The sequence below is a fragment of the Stegodyphus dumicola genome, chromosome 4 (genome assembly GCF_044657685.1).
Source record: "Stegodyphus dumicola isolate Sdum_Otavi_A_Nest chromosome 4, ASM4465768v1".
NCBI lineage: Eukaryota > Metazoa > Arthropoda > Arachnida > Araneae > Eresidae > Stegodyphus > Stegodyphus dumicola.
Window position 1 is genome coordinate 224,843,887 of NC_140771.1, and position 15,104 is coordinate 224,858,990.

The following is a 15,104-nucleotide window of genomic DNA, read 5'->3' on the forward strand; positions in this document are numbered from 1 at the left end:
GTAGGTTTGGAAAATAGAAATCAGAGATTTGGTCTTCAAATTTTTCAGTTGTGCAACTTTTAACACTTTAATCTTTTCAAGACCAAAATGCCTGAGACAATGTTTTGTTCAAACCATCACAACTGCCCGAAATTACAATGTTCTTTTCTTCCCTTCCCCTAAAGTATGCAGCAGCAAGTGCAGGTTTCCCAAATGCATTACATCAGTTTATTGGAGACAGCTATTCCTAAAAGGATTTATTTGTGGATTTGTAATTCTTATCTTTATTTGTTAGGAAGTGGAAAAGATGCCATATGAAATCCTCACACCTCTTTGTGCATCAATGGATAGGGAAAGAAGGAAATTGCTGTTAATCTCAAAAGGTATTTCAGGTGTTTTGGTATTTTCAGTATACAGGTTAGCAAAGGCTTTGGTTTTCTAGGGGTTAAATTATGGGCAGAGAATGCAGTCATGATTTCTTCAAAAGGGCAGTTATTTGGGAGGCCTTTTTAACGTTTGCAAGGAATAGTAATACAATGCAAATCTGTCACTTTTATTTTTAACAACATAGCAACCTGTGGAACTATAATTGAGGTATTCAGTAATTGTTTTGTAATCATCAATAATTTCAGGAATGACTCTTAAACAGTTGGAATGAAATATTTCTAGGAATTTAGTTTTAGTATTATATTCAAGTTCCATAATAATTTTGTGATAGTCAGGTTGAGTTTTAATAAGCTCATAAACAGTGACATTCAAAATATGAGTAGCTGATTATCTTTGATGCTTTTTTCTTCACCAGTTATTTCCATGTTTTCATCACTCCCTAACGCAGAAAACTGGTTGCTGGTAGGAATATCAGGAGAGGCATACAACTAGATAAACTTGTCGAATATGGTATGCTCAGTGGAATCAGTATTTTCTAGAATGGGGTTGGTAGTTTTCAAAAGAAGTGGTGTACGATATTTCACTTGTCCAATCTGAGGAAATAAGTAAAATGTAGTAATTATGTAACGATAGTAAAATGTAAGAGAGTAAATTGGTAATAAATAAATAATTTAAGAGTGGTCAATACCAGTCAAAAACGTTTCACAGTTACCTTGTAGAATAATAGTGTTACACTAGATTTTTTTTCCTTCTTCGCTTCTTTATCATTTATGGTGTCCATGATTTCTACATGAATTTGGGATGGAAAACTAGCAAGGTCCATCAGCATGTGGTCATAACAGATAGATGCTTTCTGTAGAATAGTGACAGCTTGCTGTGTTGTGTCGTAACCCATCACATTACAAATCTTGAAAACAGGCTTCAGAGGTAGCAAAAACCTATTTGAGTCTATTCGAGAGAGTAATAGTATCAGAGTCAATAAGATGGAAGTCATCAGTAATGTGTAATACAATATCAGGTCAAAGGCTCATTGGAATAATCAAGGGTCAAGTTCCCCAGTTTCTTCCAATATTGTTGCAAGCAGTATGACACAAAACTGAGATGGACATAAAGATACCTAAACAAACATTTCTCTCTGAAGTACCCAATGAGTTTGCCATGGCTTTCAAAAATTGGCAGCAAGTTTGTAACATTTTAGTGGGAATGCAGATAATTAGAAAGCACCACTTTGAATACTAGATATAAATTTTATCAAGTAATATCCAGCAAATGTCAAAAGGACATACATATAAGAGCAGTAACAGATTTATGATACTGCCACCTCTAGACTAAAATTATTATTTATTATTACTAAAATTATTAGTTTAACCTATAGTCATTTTCTCCTTTATTTATTTAGGTAATGTATTATCACAACCAACTTAGTTACCATATTTTTAGGATATGGCGACCATACCATATGCATAACCATCTGGCAACCATACGCATAACCATTCTTCAGGCAACCATGCTCATAACAAACCTTCAGTCATGTAACAGTGACGTATTCATAAAGCCTTTATTTTGTTAGGTTTCAAGTTTCAACCGTTTTTAGAGACCAATTGTAATATTTTCTGCCTTAAACTCAATTTTAAAATAGCCTCTTGTGAAATTTGTCACCATGGAAGAAAATGCAGTAAAATTTCTGCAGGAACACAGTATTTTGCAGCAAAATTTCTAAAAGGAGCAACTATTTTGAATCCAATGTTAAAGCAATCATCACAAAATTTCATCCAAACACAAAAATAAAAACCAGCTTTTAAGTAGGCTTATCGATTGATTTTTGATATGAATATGAATGTCAACAAATCGCATTAGGGTGGTAGCTTTAAAATTGTAAGTGCCTTTATTTATTTCTGTTTACAAATATTATTTAAGGTGAAAAACAATCAAAATAGAATTTCATATAAACGAAATAGTATATATCTATTATTTATAATGTGAAATTATAAAAGTTCAAAATTTATATAAAAATACAATACAAGAAAAAATAACTTAATTTCTAGACAACTTTTTTATAATTATTGTACACATTATAATTTAAAAACACAAAAGAAATGCTAAAACAGAATATAATTATTTATTTGTTTTAAACTTTTGAATAATATTTTCACTTCAGCAATTTTTTAATTATGTCATCAAAAGAAATATTATTAAGTATTTCATGCCCATCATCAAAACTGCTAAATCCTTGAATTTTTCCCCTGATACTGTGAATCTTAAATAATACTTTATTTGTTAAGGACCAGAAATTGATCATGCAGACAAACAATTTCTAATGGCAATGCTTTTTAATATTTTAATAGTATCAGCATTTGAATATACATCAATAAAACTGCTTTTTCAATATCAGTTGAAAAAACTGCTTAGAGGTAAATCTGTTTTCATCTTGGTTTAAATGTTCTCATACATAAGATATTCTTTAAGAAAATCTTTTTCAACTTTTTTACTAAAATGTTCATAAACATCTAGACCAGATGATCTTAATGTTTCAGAAGAAAAATTCTTAAAAGTTGTACAGAATTTCAAATTTATGAATGTATCAGTTTAAATACCAATCATTGTTTCTTTAATCTGCTTAGAAATCTATCCCCAGTTACAAAGAAAATTTCAAATTTCAATCTGATACATATCTTTATTATTCCAAACATCTTTTTAATTTGCACAAGTGAAACTGGTATTTACATATTAGCACAACATCCTGGCATAGTTTATCAACTGTAGAAAAAAAAAAAACAACAATGAATTACAATTGCAAAATGTATTAATTATATATATAATATTACATACATATCTTATATTTTAATTAGATATTTATCCAGAAATAAACGTATATACAAGCAGAGTGCTTTTTTTTTTTTTTTTTAAATTTTGTAACAATCACTTAAGAACAGATTAAAATTTTTCCCTCTAGCAATTTTGTTATGTCGCGAATTTCAATATTCGCGAATTTCAATTTTCGCGAATTTCAACATTCAATATTTTGCGATATGTGTTTTATTATTCTAATGTTTTTATTTGTATTCATGTGTACTTTAATCTGGAAAAAAGTATTAAGCTCTTAAGGTTTTATTTAACTCGTTATTCTTGAGTAGGAATTGTAACAAAGGCGAAAGACGGTTGCAAGGAAACACATCTGGTTGATTGGTTTATGGCCTTTTTATTAACAATGGAGGCAGTAGGGTGGTGTGTTGCCCTTTTAATTCATGGCGTGTGAAACGGAAATCATCTTCCTGTCCCTTTGTTAAAGTTGCAATTTTGTTACTTCAAGACAGTTGGGGGTGTACTAAGTTTAGGTAATTGGGATTCTAAATTGGACTTCTAAATTGGACTATTGGTTCCCACCTAATGGACAGATAAAGCGATTCCTGGCTCTTTGAAGAATTATTAGACTGTAATTTCCACTCGTGATTCCTAATGATTTTTAAACGCTTCAGAAAGGGTTGTCACAGAAAGAAAAATGGGTTTGGCTCATTTCCATGTGGATTGGACACTAAGGATCTTGCTATGAGGAAAAGCTGTTTTCCATCTGTGAGTGAAATTTTTAAGTATATTTTCTCTCTCTCTCTCTCTCTTAGTCTTCCTGAATGCAGAACAGTTAATAATGATTTATCTACCTGTATATTGTTATTACTTATATAAATTAAATATTACAGTTAGTAAAATTGACAAGTTATTTATAACTTCAAGTGAATGCCAGTTTTAGGAGGATTAAAATTTGTTTCACCTACTGAATTTTGTGAGCTAGAAAAATGTTACTTTCTAATTAAAGAGAACCTGTTATTTGGAGGATTAAATTTTGTTACACCTACTTAATTTGAAAAAAAAAAAAAAAAAAAAAAATGTTAACTTTTAATTGTTGTAAGCTGAAATTTGTGTAATAGATGCGATATTTTCATAGTAAAAATATGTGGTAGGGGATACTGATCAGTTAACCAAGTATTTACTAATAATATAATGTATTCAAGAATTTAATAAATGTGTGTTTAAAATTTAATTGTATTTGTGTATTTATCTTATCTTGTAATATGCTGTGGTCTGTCATGTCCCTCCATTTGTTTGAGCCGGGAGGCTTTTAAGAACATGGAGTTTAACTGAAGTTGGGGTCATTGATTTTTCCTTTGCATAGGTTACTCACAACGCTAACCTAAAAGTTAAATTGCACTACCATTATACGAATGTTTATAAGAATGGCGATATGATATATGAAGGTGAAAAGATTATATTATAATTTTTTAGTTAAATTTGTCTCTCACCATGTGATAAGTGGAATCAGAGGTTCAAGTTTTAAAAGGTATTAAAACACGCAAAATTTTCAGACATAACAATTTTGCTGCAAATTACTGTATCCCAGCAGCAATATCCTCCATTGCAGGAAGAGGGCATATTTCAAGACCGAGTGCAAAACAAAAAATATATCAGTTTGATTATAAAAAAATGAAACCTGGAATTAAAAAAAAAGGTGACATAGCATATTATAACTGAAGCATTTTTATGTGCATGATTGCTATAGTTTGTAGCATTTAAAAAATTTGGCAGCTTCTACTAAGAAGCTAGTGCTAATATGGAAATCTTCCCTCATCACTTATCAGTTTTATTTCCTGCAGAATCTATGACAGCTGCTTTTTTTTTTTTTTTTTTTACTTTATCAAAATCATTTCTTAACATTTTACGTAATTAATGAAAAATTTATATAATTTCATGATTCTGGAGAAATTTATGTTATGTGTCTATATCACTACTTTGAAAGAAAACTGGCACAACTTGAAAATCACTAGTTCAGAGAAAAACCAACATGATTATTGGTACTTATGTACTAGTGCAAACACCTTGGCTCAGCTTGGTGAATTTTTTAAAGAAAGAAAAGGTGATCCAGTCAATATTCAGATTGCAATTTACAATTGATATAGTTACCTAAAGAACTGTTATGTACAAGGTTGCCAGAATTTGCAATTTCTACTAAGGTGGTTGCGATAATACTTAACCCTTTCCAGCATGCTACTTTTTAAAATTGGAATTTCCATAAAAAAAAAAAAAAAAAAGGGGGGGGGGGTAGGCAGTCTGATTAGGCCTACAGGAGTACACAAGTAAAATTTTGTGAAGCTAGCACTTATCAATTTAATTCTGTGGGTGTGCCTGGAGCGGGCACACTAATTGAATAGAGCTTCGAAAAGAGTGCTGAAACGAGCATTGCTGGGAAGCGCGTAAAAGAGTAAGAGATTTTGCCTACAATTAAAAAACATTAGATTCTGAATACCGTAGCAGATTTAGCATTACCTACGGTGTACCACGGGGAGACCTGCTACTCTACCCCTCCCTAAAAGGGTCTTTTTGGCTTATATGATGATTACATGCGTATGAGTGGGAAAAAAACGTAACTTGGGTATATGATATCTACATTATTTACATTTCATACTGACACTTTAGTCTATTTTTTCATGGTGGTACTTTTCGAAGAAAGTGGCACAACCCAATATTGTGTTTTGCACATGTACCGAGATCCATATCAGATTGACTATCTGAAGCAATTCGTGTAGCACTTTCAGTGCTTCAGAAATGGTCAGCCCTCTCCAATCCGGAAAATAATTAAAAATCCGAAAAAATAAACTAATAGTATTATATTTAGAATTAGAAATTATAAACTGTAAAATAAAATTAAATAAACGTCTACAACTCAAAACTACTAAACGTAGTGCTAGTGAACCTTTGAACAAAAGCGAAAGAGAAAAAGAGAACTGCTTTAGTGAAAAACCAAACGGCTAACTGATAAAATTTTAAATTACACTTGACCTTCAGAAAATCACCGCAACAATTTGTTAGTTAATAACCACACTTCCCCTCAAAAAAAAAAAAAAGAGTGAGAAAGAGAAAAACAGGAAATGAAACACAAATGTGGACCCACCTTCTGTTGTCAATGAACTGACCAATGACATGCGGAGAAACAAAGAAAACAGTTTCTCAGTTGTCCTAGAGTCTTGGTGTGCCCTCGGGTTCGCCGTTCGACTTTAGGTAAGATTTCAAGATCAAAATTTAAGACTAATATAGAATAAGAAGATTATCATACAACCAAAAAAATAACACAGAAATTTCTTTTCAAACAATTTCTTTTATACCCTAAAAAAAATATGGAAGATTCCTTTGATAAATGAGGGTCTTGAAAAACTAAACATGACTAAAATATATGGACTGGTTTGAGTTAAGCTACCATCTACTATAAATAAAGAAGGTTCAGAGTAACCTTTAAATCCTTTTTCATCCAATTTTTCTGTGCGTACAGAAGGAAATTTTTAGGTGTACCGACACCGGGCACACCGTGCTACAAAGGGTTTAAATAAAGATTATTTAAGCAAAGATTTAACCAACTATAACTCTCCTCTAGCAGCCAGATATGCGAATTACTTTTTGTGACGCCCTTCGACATAAAAGTATACCATATTTCATTTCGATTATGACATAAGAGAACAACTATAATTTTGAGTTATGCTGGTTTCCTTCCAAAATAGCAATATGTATTATTAAGTATTATTCAATTTTATGTCATATAAACTTATTTTTTAACTCATAATATTAATCTGACCCACAAATGCTACCCAGAAAATTACTATTACTGGTTTTCCCAAATGTTCCAAACAAGTCCGCAATCCTCTGGTTTGATGTGTAGGTTAGCCTATATTTTAGGCTGCCCCTTGGATTATTGCTAAAGTTGCTGTTTCACTTATTGCCACGTTGTTGTTTCATTTATGGTAACCTGAGTAGTTGAATATTATAGAAACCCTGTTATGATGAGATAGGTTCCGTGATTGTGGTAAATTTGATTGATGGGAAAATATTTGTTGGATGTCAGTTACTAAGTACGTCGCGTGATGTGTGCTTCGCATCGTAAAACGGCCACCAGTGGTAAAGTGGGTGCTTGGTGGTATAGAATGAAACAGAGCAGAAGGTGTTTTTTTCTGAAGTGGCTGAGGAAAAGAAACTTTGTTGGATGTAATTCAATGGAATTATAAGTGACCTGTTTGTACGAAGAAATATGTATGATCAAACACAAAGATCATTCAGTTGGCTTTGAATGGGTTTGTTGCAAGAAATGTTCAAATGCTCACCATATACGGCATTCCATTAGAAAGGGACACATGGTTTGAGGGAAGTTTTTAGATACTGTTAAGGGATTTTATGTGCCACAGACTGGATACATAGAAATTTCTAAATAAGGTAAATGGATATTTCTTTTGTGTAATGCGTAGATATGATAAGATGTATTTCCTTTTCATTGTTTGATTTAAAATACATATTGAGATTATATATTTTTTGTTTGGCTGTAGTGTAGAACTGGGTGCTCCCTTGATGTTTAAGTGAAAATAAGATGTGTGTATACATGGACAAAGTCAAGTAAGTGTGCAATACCGAGTTTGTGCAATTCTTTGATTTTTTTTTTTTTTTTAAGTGAAAATAGATTGATGTGTACATGGGCACCGCATCTGTGCAATTTTTTGACTTGTTATTTTGTTTTTGTATAGCAGCCATCTTGAAATTGTGCCTTTCTGGCCAATCGCCAATTTTTGCCAAGGAGCACCCTTAAATATATTTTTACCGATGTTTATGCATTTTTAACACTGTCATTTTCAGTGTTTTATACAGTATTACCGTAATTTCCGGAAGAAAGGCCGCATCAGCGCAAACGCTGCACTCGAGAAAAATGGCGAGAAAAAAATTAAAATTACACAGAAACGCCGCAATAGATTAAATTGCGCGTGACATCATCGTGGGCCGTATAGATGCAAAAACTCAACCTAAGTCCTGACATATGACATACCAGTTAAGAAAAATGCATGAAATGAAACCATAACTCATAAATAAATTAAAGGTAAGAAATGTGGAAAATATATTTACCTTCACGTATATACTTATATTTACCCACTAAAGAAGTCCATATTTATAATACTCAGACTATATTATAAAAAATGTTGCGACAACGAAATATTAAATTTGGATGACAAAAGGAAATTTTAAATTTTCCTTATGAATTACAGCAAACTATACATCAGGGGCGTAGCTAGAGTTCCTAGAGCCCGGGGACAACTGAAGAATTTGCGCCCCTTTCTATGTGGCAAGAATGGAAAACATTTCATTAAAAAATTTCGTAGCATCAGTTTGGCGCCCCTTGTATTCTGCGATCGGGGACAGATGTCCCCCTTGCCCCACCCTAGCTACGCCACTGCTATACATCATATGAAGCCATCAAAATCTTATTCTTCACTATCTGAATTCTAAGTCTTCCAGATCGTCGCATTCATCCTCTTGGTTTACAGTTCTTTATCTAAAGATATAATTTCAGCTTTTTTGAACCCTGTTATTATTGACGATGTTTCTACCAATTTCCATGCACTTCCTGCCCACTTTGCAATTTCTTCATAAGATGCTCTACGCATTTTACCGCTTTTGGTTTAAGTATGCAATCCTTCACTCATCCAACACTCCCACCGCTTTCGGACTTCAGCTTTGAAGGATTTATTACCTGACAAATCTAACGGTTGTAAGATTTTGTCAAATCACCAGGAACTATTGCTTCGGTCGTAGACAATTTTTGACATCTGGTTTTCACTGACTCAAAGAAATGAGCACACATGGAATCCATTATCAATAAATACCCTTTGGTTGGAAAAAAGATCCCATACGACACTGCCAAACTTTTTGTAGCCACTCATGCATAATTGTTTCGCAAATCTAGCCATTCTCGTTTGCACAAATAATTACGTCATTAGGAAAATCTCCCTTCGGAACAGTCTTTCGTTTAAAAATGATTATTGGCGTTAGCTTGTGACCGTTTGCGGCTCAAGCTAACACACATGTAAATTACATTCTTTCATGTCCCGTCATAAACACAGATACAGTTTTTTCACCAGTTTCATCAACAGTTTTGTTTGCAGGAGAGTCGAAAGCTAACGGCGTTTCATCCATATTTATTATCTGTGACCGAATAATTTTTTTTTGTCAATAATAGCTGTCATATATTTTAGAAAAGATGACTTTTTATCCTGCCAGTCCATTGGTAATTGTTGCCCGACTGTTGTTCTAGTACGCATAGAAATATTTTTTCTTTTCATAAATCTACTATACCTCCTTTGAAATCATTTATGTTCATTCGTTTTGCTATAAATTTTGCTTGTAAGCGAATTTTTACAGTCGAAATTGCCATTCCCTTTCCTTGTTGCTCCTTTATCCAGTTTGCAAGGTCGTTCTCTAGATTTGGCCACCTTACAGTACCACTTCTTTTGGCTCATTTCTGTTGTGGCATATTTTTAAGAAGTTTTTTTTCAGTTCTCCAACGTCGAATACATCTGTTGTCCACTTCAAACTCTTGAGCTGCTGCTCGATTTCCAATTTGTTTAGCACGTGAAATTACATTAAGCTTAAAACTACCAGCATAGCTTCTGTGCCATTTAGGGATATTTTCAAAAAATTTCCGCTCCCTTCTTACTTAAAAACTATCTAACAAGTACTTGTACCCAAACTGATGGGATCTGTATCTGGCAGAATGCCAAGAAAAATCCATTCATGCTGAAGGGGAAATACGTCAGAGTTCCTCATTGAGAGGCAGAAAGGCAGGGGTGGGGAGAGGATGGGTCCTGGAAGATTCATCGAATGGCAGAGGAGAGAGACTATTCAAACTGATGAGAATGTTGATTTGAAAGGGGGAAGAATGTTATTGTTCTGAGATCTCGTTTAGGGTGAATAAGGCATGTAGGTCCGTTCAAGGGAAAGAATGTAAAGAAAATAATGTTCGCAAAAAGCAACTGAGTGGTCTTTTGTGTGGGAACAGCACCAGTCTGTGCACAATGACAAGGCCATCCAAACTATGTACAATGACCATCATAGGAAATATTTTATTTTTAGTGCACCTAAACGCCGCACCCGCTGAAAATTTAAGTTTTAAACACGTAAACGCCGCGGCGTTTCTTCTGGAAATTACGGTATTTATCTCTTTACATGAATATTATAAGCTCTGACGAGAATAATCTTTTAAAGATTGGTGAATTATTGACATATATTCAAAGAGAGTCTGGGAGAAATAAATAAAGCAAAATACAAAGAAGAGGAAAAAAAAAAGGACAAGCATAAAAACCCATTTATAAGATGAATCCTAGAATAAGCTGATATGAAAAAAGTTGGCATATAGACATTTAAAATTTGTGAAAAATACAACTATCCTAGTTAGCAAAATGTACTACAAACCTTCAAAATACATAAAATGCAGATTAAATTATAATCTCAAATCTATGAAATTAATATATTGCTTCAGTCAATTATAATGTAAATAAATACCATCCAAGAAGTCATCTAGTTCCATTACAGGCACATATTTGGCAAGACTGGGAATGTCAAAGAAATTTGACCATTTTATTTGTTCCTGGAAGCCAATATCTTTTGTCTTCCAGTGGTATAAAGGCCCCCATGGTGGAAGAACTAGTACCCATGTGTTCAACAAATCTTCTTCATTTAATCTTTTCACCAGCACAGCCATTCGCATATAAACATCTCTTCTGAGATTAAATCCTTCACCAGGATTCACTTCATACAGGAGATACCTTTCAAAAACGAATGCACCAATAAAGCAAAATAAAATTGTTTAAAAAAGATATAACAATATATATAATTTAATTTCAAACCATAAAAAAATGACATTTAAAAAAATAAAAACTATAAAATTTACTTAACTGGTTTTAAGATCTGAATACTTTCTTTTTTTCCGATTTCGTTTAATTCTTGCAAACAAAATACTGCAGTATTAAGTTTTTCATTTATTTTTTTAATTATATATACTTACATATTCCCCCATTGATTGTGAAACTTTTGCAAAGCAGTCTGATTAAGCACCAATTATGGATAAGCATGAAATTACAAGATATAACATCTTCATTTTTATTTGATGCAACCCCAAGTGATTTTTGATAAGATAGCTTTTGTTCTTATGTACAAGGACATGAATTACCTATGTATTACATAAATTATTATATTATACTATATGTATTATATTACATAAGTTACTATGTGGTTGCCATACTTTTCCTTGCATTTTGAAAAAAAAAAAAAAAAAAGATTTTGAGAGCTCTAAAATCACATATATGATGCACTTAGCTTCATTTACAGCTTGACAAATTAACATCTGTTGAATTTGAAACACAACAACTAGATATAGTCAACAAAAGAATAATACATACACAATGAGGGAAGTTTGTACTTATAGTGTCATTCTAAACAGAGCTTCTAGTAAAATTAGAAAGCCTAGCAAAATAGTAAAAATTGACAAAAGCCTTTTTACGAAGTGGGTCAAAAACTTCCACAGCAGTGGCTATGTGGTGGATTGTTCAGAGAGACTGATGAACATATTATTATACGAATTGCAAAGAGAAGTTTGGCTCAGAGTCCTGCAAGAACGAATGGTACAACTTTCATGGAATCCCAAACAATTCTGCTGGTTCGATGGTAGCCATCTTTTAAGGTTGGTGCGATAATACATATATACATAATTATGTGTTAAGACAGCATTTAACAAAGAAATGTTTCACAAATATTTATATAAATATAGTCATACCCCCTCATATATAGTTCATAATGTAGGAAAAATGGCACTTTGAGATTTAACAATGGCATCAAGTAGCAAACAGCCTTTGAAAAAAGCTAAATAGGGTAGAGTAGACTTTAAGGTACCCCTTGTATTATGGCGAAGTTGTTGTTCATTTATCTCCAAGTTGTTGTTTCATTTATAGTAGCCTGAGTAGTTGAATGTTATGGAAACCCTATTGTGATGTAATCAGGCACATGATTCTGGGAAATTCTGAATCATGGGATGTTTTATAAGCGTTTTTTTTTTTTTTTTTGTGTGTGTGTGTGTGTGTGTGTGTGTTGGTTTGATTCTTTAGACTGTAGAATGGCCGAATGTAGTAAGATTAATTTGTAATTCAAAGTTTCTGTACGATTTGGAACGAAAGGGGAAAAGAGCTTTAATTGGCTGGTGTGTAAATGAAGGTTTATTTAGTAGCCATTATGTGTCCTGTATGTAGGAAGGATATGCGTCTAGTCGAACGTAAAAACCGTTTAGATGGATTTGAATGGGTTTGTAGGAAGAAAGGTTCAGATGGTCACTATGTGAAGCATTCGATCAGAAAGAGTACCTGGTTTGAAAAAAGTCATTTGAGTATGATTGATATTTTGATTTTTACGTGGCTCTGAGTGTACGAAGCGAACTTGAAAATTATGGTAAGTGAATATTTGGTTTTGGTAGTACTTAAATGTATAACATGTTTTTCCTTTTTAATGTTATTTTATTGTTTAGTTTAAAATGTATTTCATTGAGATTATGTATTTTTTGTTTGCCTATATTGTAGAATTTGGTGCTCCTTTGACTTTTTAAGTGAAAATATATCGATGTGTACATGGACAAAGTAAAGGAAGTGTGCAATGGAAATTTGTGCAATTGTTTGTCTTGTTATTTTGGCTTTGTGTAGCAGCGATTTTTGGCGGAAAAATTGCCGCTTCGCAAGCCAAAATAACGAGTCAAAGAATTGAACAAAATCGGTATCCATGTACCGCCAAAAATCGCAAAGGGGTACCCTAAACTATACTTTTAACAGCTAAATACTATATTCTCATGATAAACATAATAATGGGATAAAAATAGAAATTGAAAATAACTATTTTATAATCTCATATGCATTCTCAAGTTACAGCTCACTTCTCAAAATCACACTTTTCTCAGCTCACCCTTTCCTCTGGACAGCTATAAAAATGTCAACTGGAGACTGACTTCTTCCTTCCCACACTTACACATACTTTCTCATTTAATTTCCTTTTATACTGCTTATAGTAATCTCCTTACTCTCGTTAGCAACATTTTATTACAGCTTCTGTAAATAGAAATTTTAGCACTTTCTGATTATATGCAACGCTTTGAAAATTATTCATGAAGTAACGCACAATGACAAAAAACAGGCAATCCGTGTCGCTGCCATATTCTATTTATACGGAAAACCATAAACTACATGAAAGCATGGGAACTACATGAATATCTTACTACATGTAACGATCATTATTATCTGGAGTATATTTCAGGACAAATTACATGCAGATACATGAGTATTACTATGTTTCTAAATATTTTTCAAAGAAATATTTATATAATTTTAAAATTTGATATTAAAAAAATATTTATATCATTTTAATACTAATATAAATGATTAGTCATGTGCAGATGAAAAACATGAGTATAAAATTATTCAGGAACTCCATTCACATAATCATAAGATTTTAAATTGCTTAGTGTGTCAGATAGAAATTAGTTGGTTTTATTTATTTAGATAAGACACATCTACAGTTCTAAAATTTTACTAAAATTACCATTTGTTTTCAGAAGTTATATTATAAAAGAATAATACATTGGAACAATGAGGCAAAGAGACTATGTGAAGTAGTGCAACCATTGACATGAAGAGAGTTCAAAAAATAAATAAAATGGTAAAACTAATTTATCCCCATGTTTCACACTTAAATAAAGTAAGGCTTTACTGGGAAATGCATCTATTACCAGAAATACTAATAGCTGAATCCATGGGCAGTTTTTTAAAGGGTCTGATCTCCTTCATGCTATACAAAGAAACAGAATCTTTAATTTAACGTATGGTTAATGACTTCTGACAAGATATCCTGAACACAGGCCAGCGATGGCCTTTACCAAAGAATGTCTATACATATTCTTTGCCTTTACACAGGGCCACAAAATATAGCTTTATTGCCAATAAAATATAACAAAGCATTACCTTTTATTCCGATGTTTTGTTATTACCGGCTTCGAATGTGCAGAATCGCATTCTATACTACTTCCCTCTACATAGCAAGAATCTGAATCACAAAAACCATATTTTGCTAATAAAAGCAAAGACGATATAAAAATTAAAAAATGAAAAATCATTGGAAAAAAAAGTAAATACGTTAAACTACAGAAAGTATAATATAGGCAAAATCAAACAAATATTTTGATATTAGTAATTTTTAATGTACTTTAAAGCTGTTACAATCATTTTCTCTTCTCATGTTTGTATACAATTCAAACAAATAGACAAATTTGAAAAGTCCACTTTGCTGTTTCGTCTTTTTGCCTGATGATGAAACTGACAATGTTGGCATGTCGAAAAAACGGGATGCATATTTCACCAGTGTACATCAGCGTAGCCACTGAGGACCAAGGACCAAGGAAGGGTTCTATTACGGGACTCTTAGGCATGTAGCCTTTATTCCCCACATCGTCAAAGAATTATCTTTATCGCCAAAAAGAGGGTTCCGCAAAGAGGTAAATTTAGTGCCAAAATGTTATTTTAACAAAAAGAGTACCTGACTTCCACAGTGAAAAAAGGTAAAAAAACACTGAAGGACTTAATTTAGTAATTTGTTGTCGAATAAGGCCCAGAATCAATTTGGAGGGGTTACATCATGAATTTTGAAAAGCATCAATGGTCATGTGGTGTTAACACGAGAGCGGAAACACTTGCGAAAAACTTCACGTCGCAAGAGCTTCGGGTCTGCGGGAGGGGAAAAGCGGGAACTCGTCAGGCGAGTTTGAACAAAGCCAACTAGATATCTCGTTGGCCTTGGTTTGAATTAAAGAGACACGGCCAGCAATGTCTCTAAGGAGATACTTTTATAAATAT

General features: G+C 32.7%; 1 protein-coding gene across 4 annotated transcripts in view; it reads right to left on the bottom strand.

The window, feature by feature from the left end:
• O-fut2 (O-fucosyltransferase 2) overlaps positions 1-14,854 on the bottom strand; it is a 34,778-nt gene extending 19,924 nt beyond the window's left edge. Inside the window, exons 1-4 of one of the 4 annotated variants that reach the window (XM_085816032.1) lie at positions 14,458-14,844; positions 14,217-14,322; positions 10,726-10,988; positions 3,091-3,123 (exon numbers count right to left, since the gene is read on the bottom strand). In XM_085816032.1, coding sequence (XP_085672158.1) covers positions 3,091-3,123; positions 10,726-10,930 — 238 coding nt within the window. In that variant the 5' untranslated portion in view covers positions 10,931-10,988; positions 14,217-14,322; positions 14,458-14,844. Of the gene's footprint in view, positions 1-3,090; positions 3,124-10,725; positions 10,989-14,216 lie in introns of all 4 variants that reach the window. The other 3 variants (XM_085816030.1, XM_085816031.1, XM_035355018.2) reach the window with 3 other exon arrangements.
• Positions 14,855-15,104: the final 250 nt, after the last annotated feature.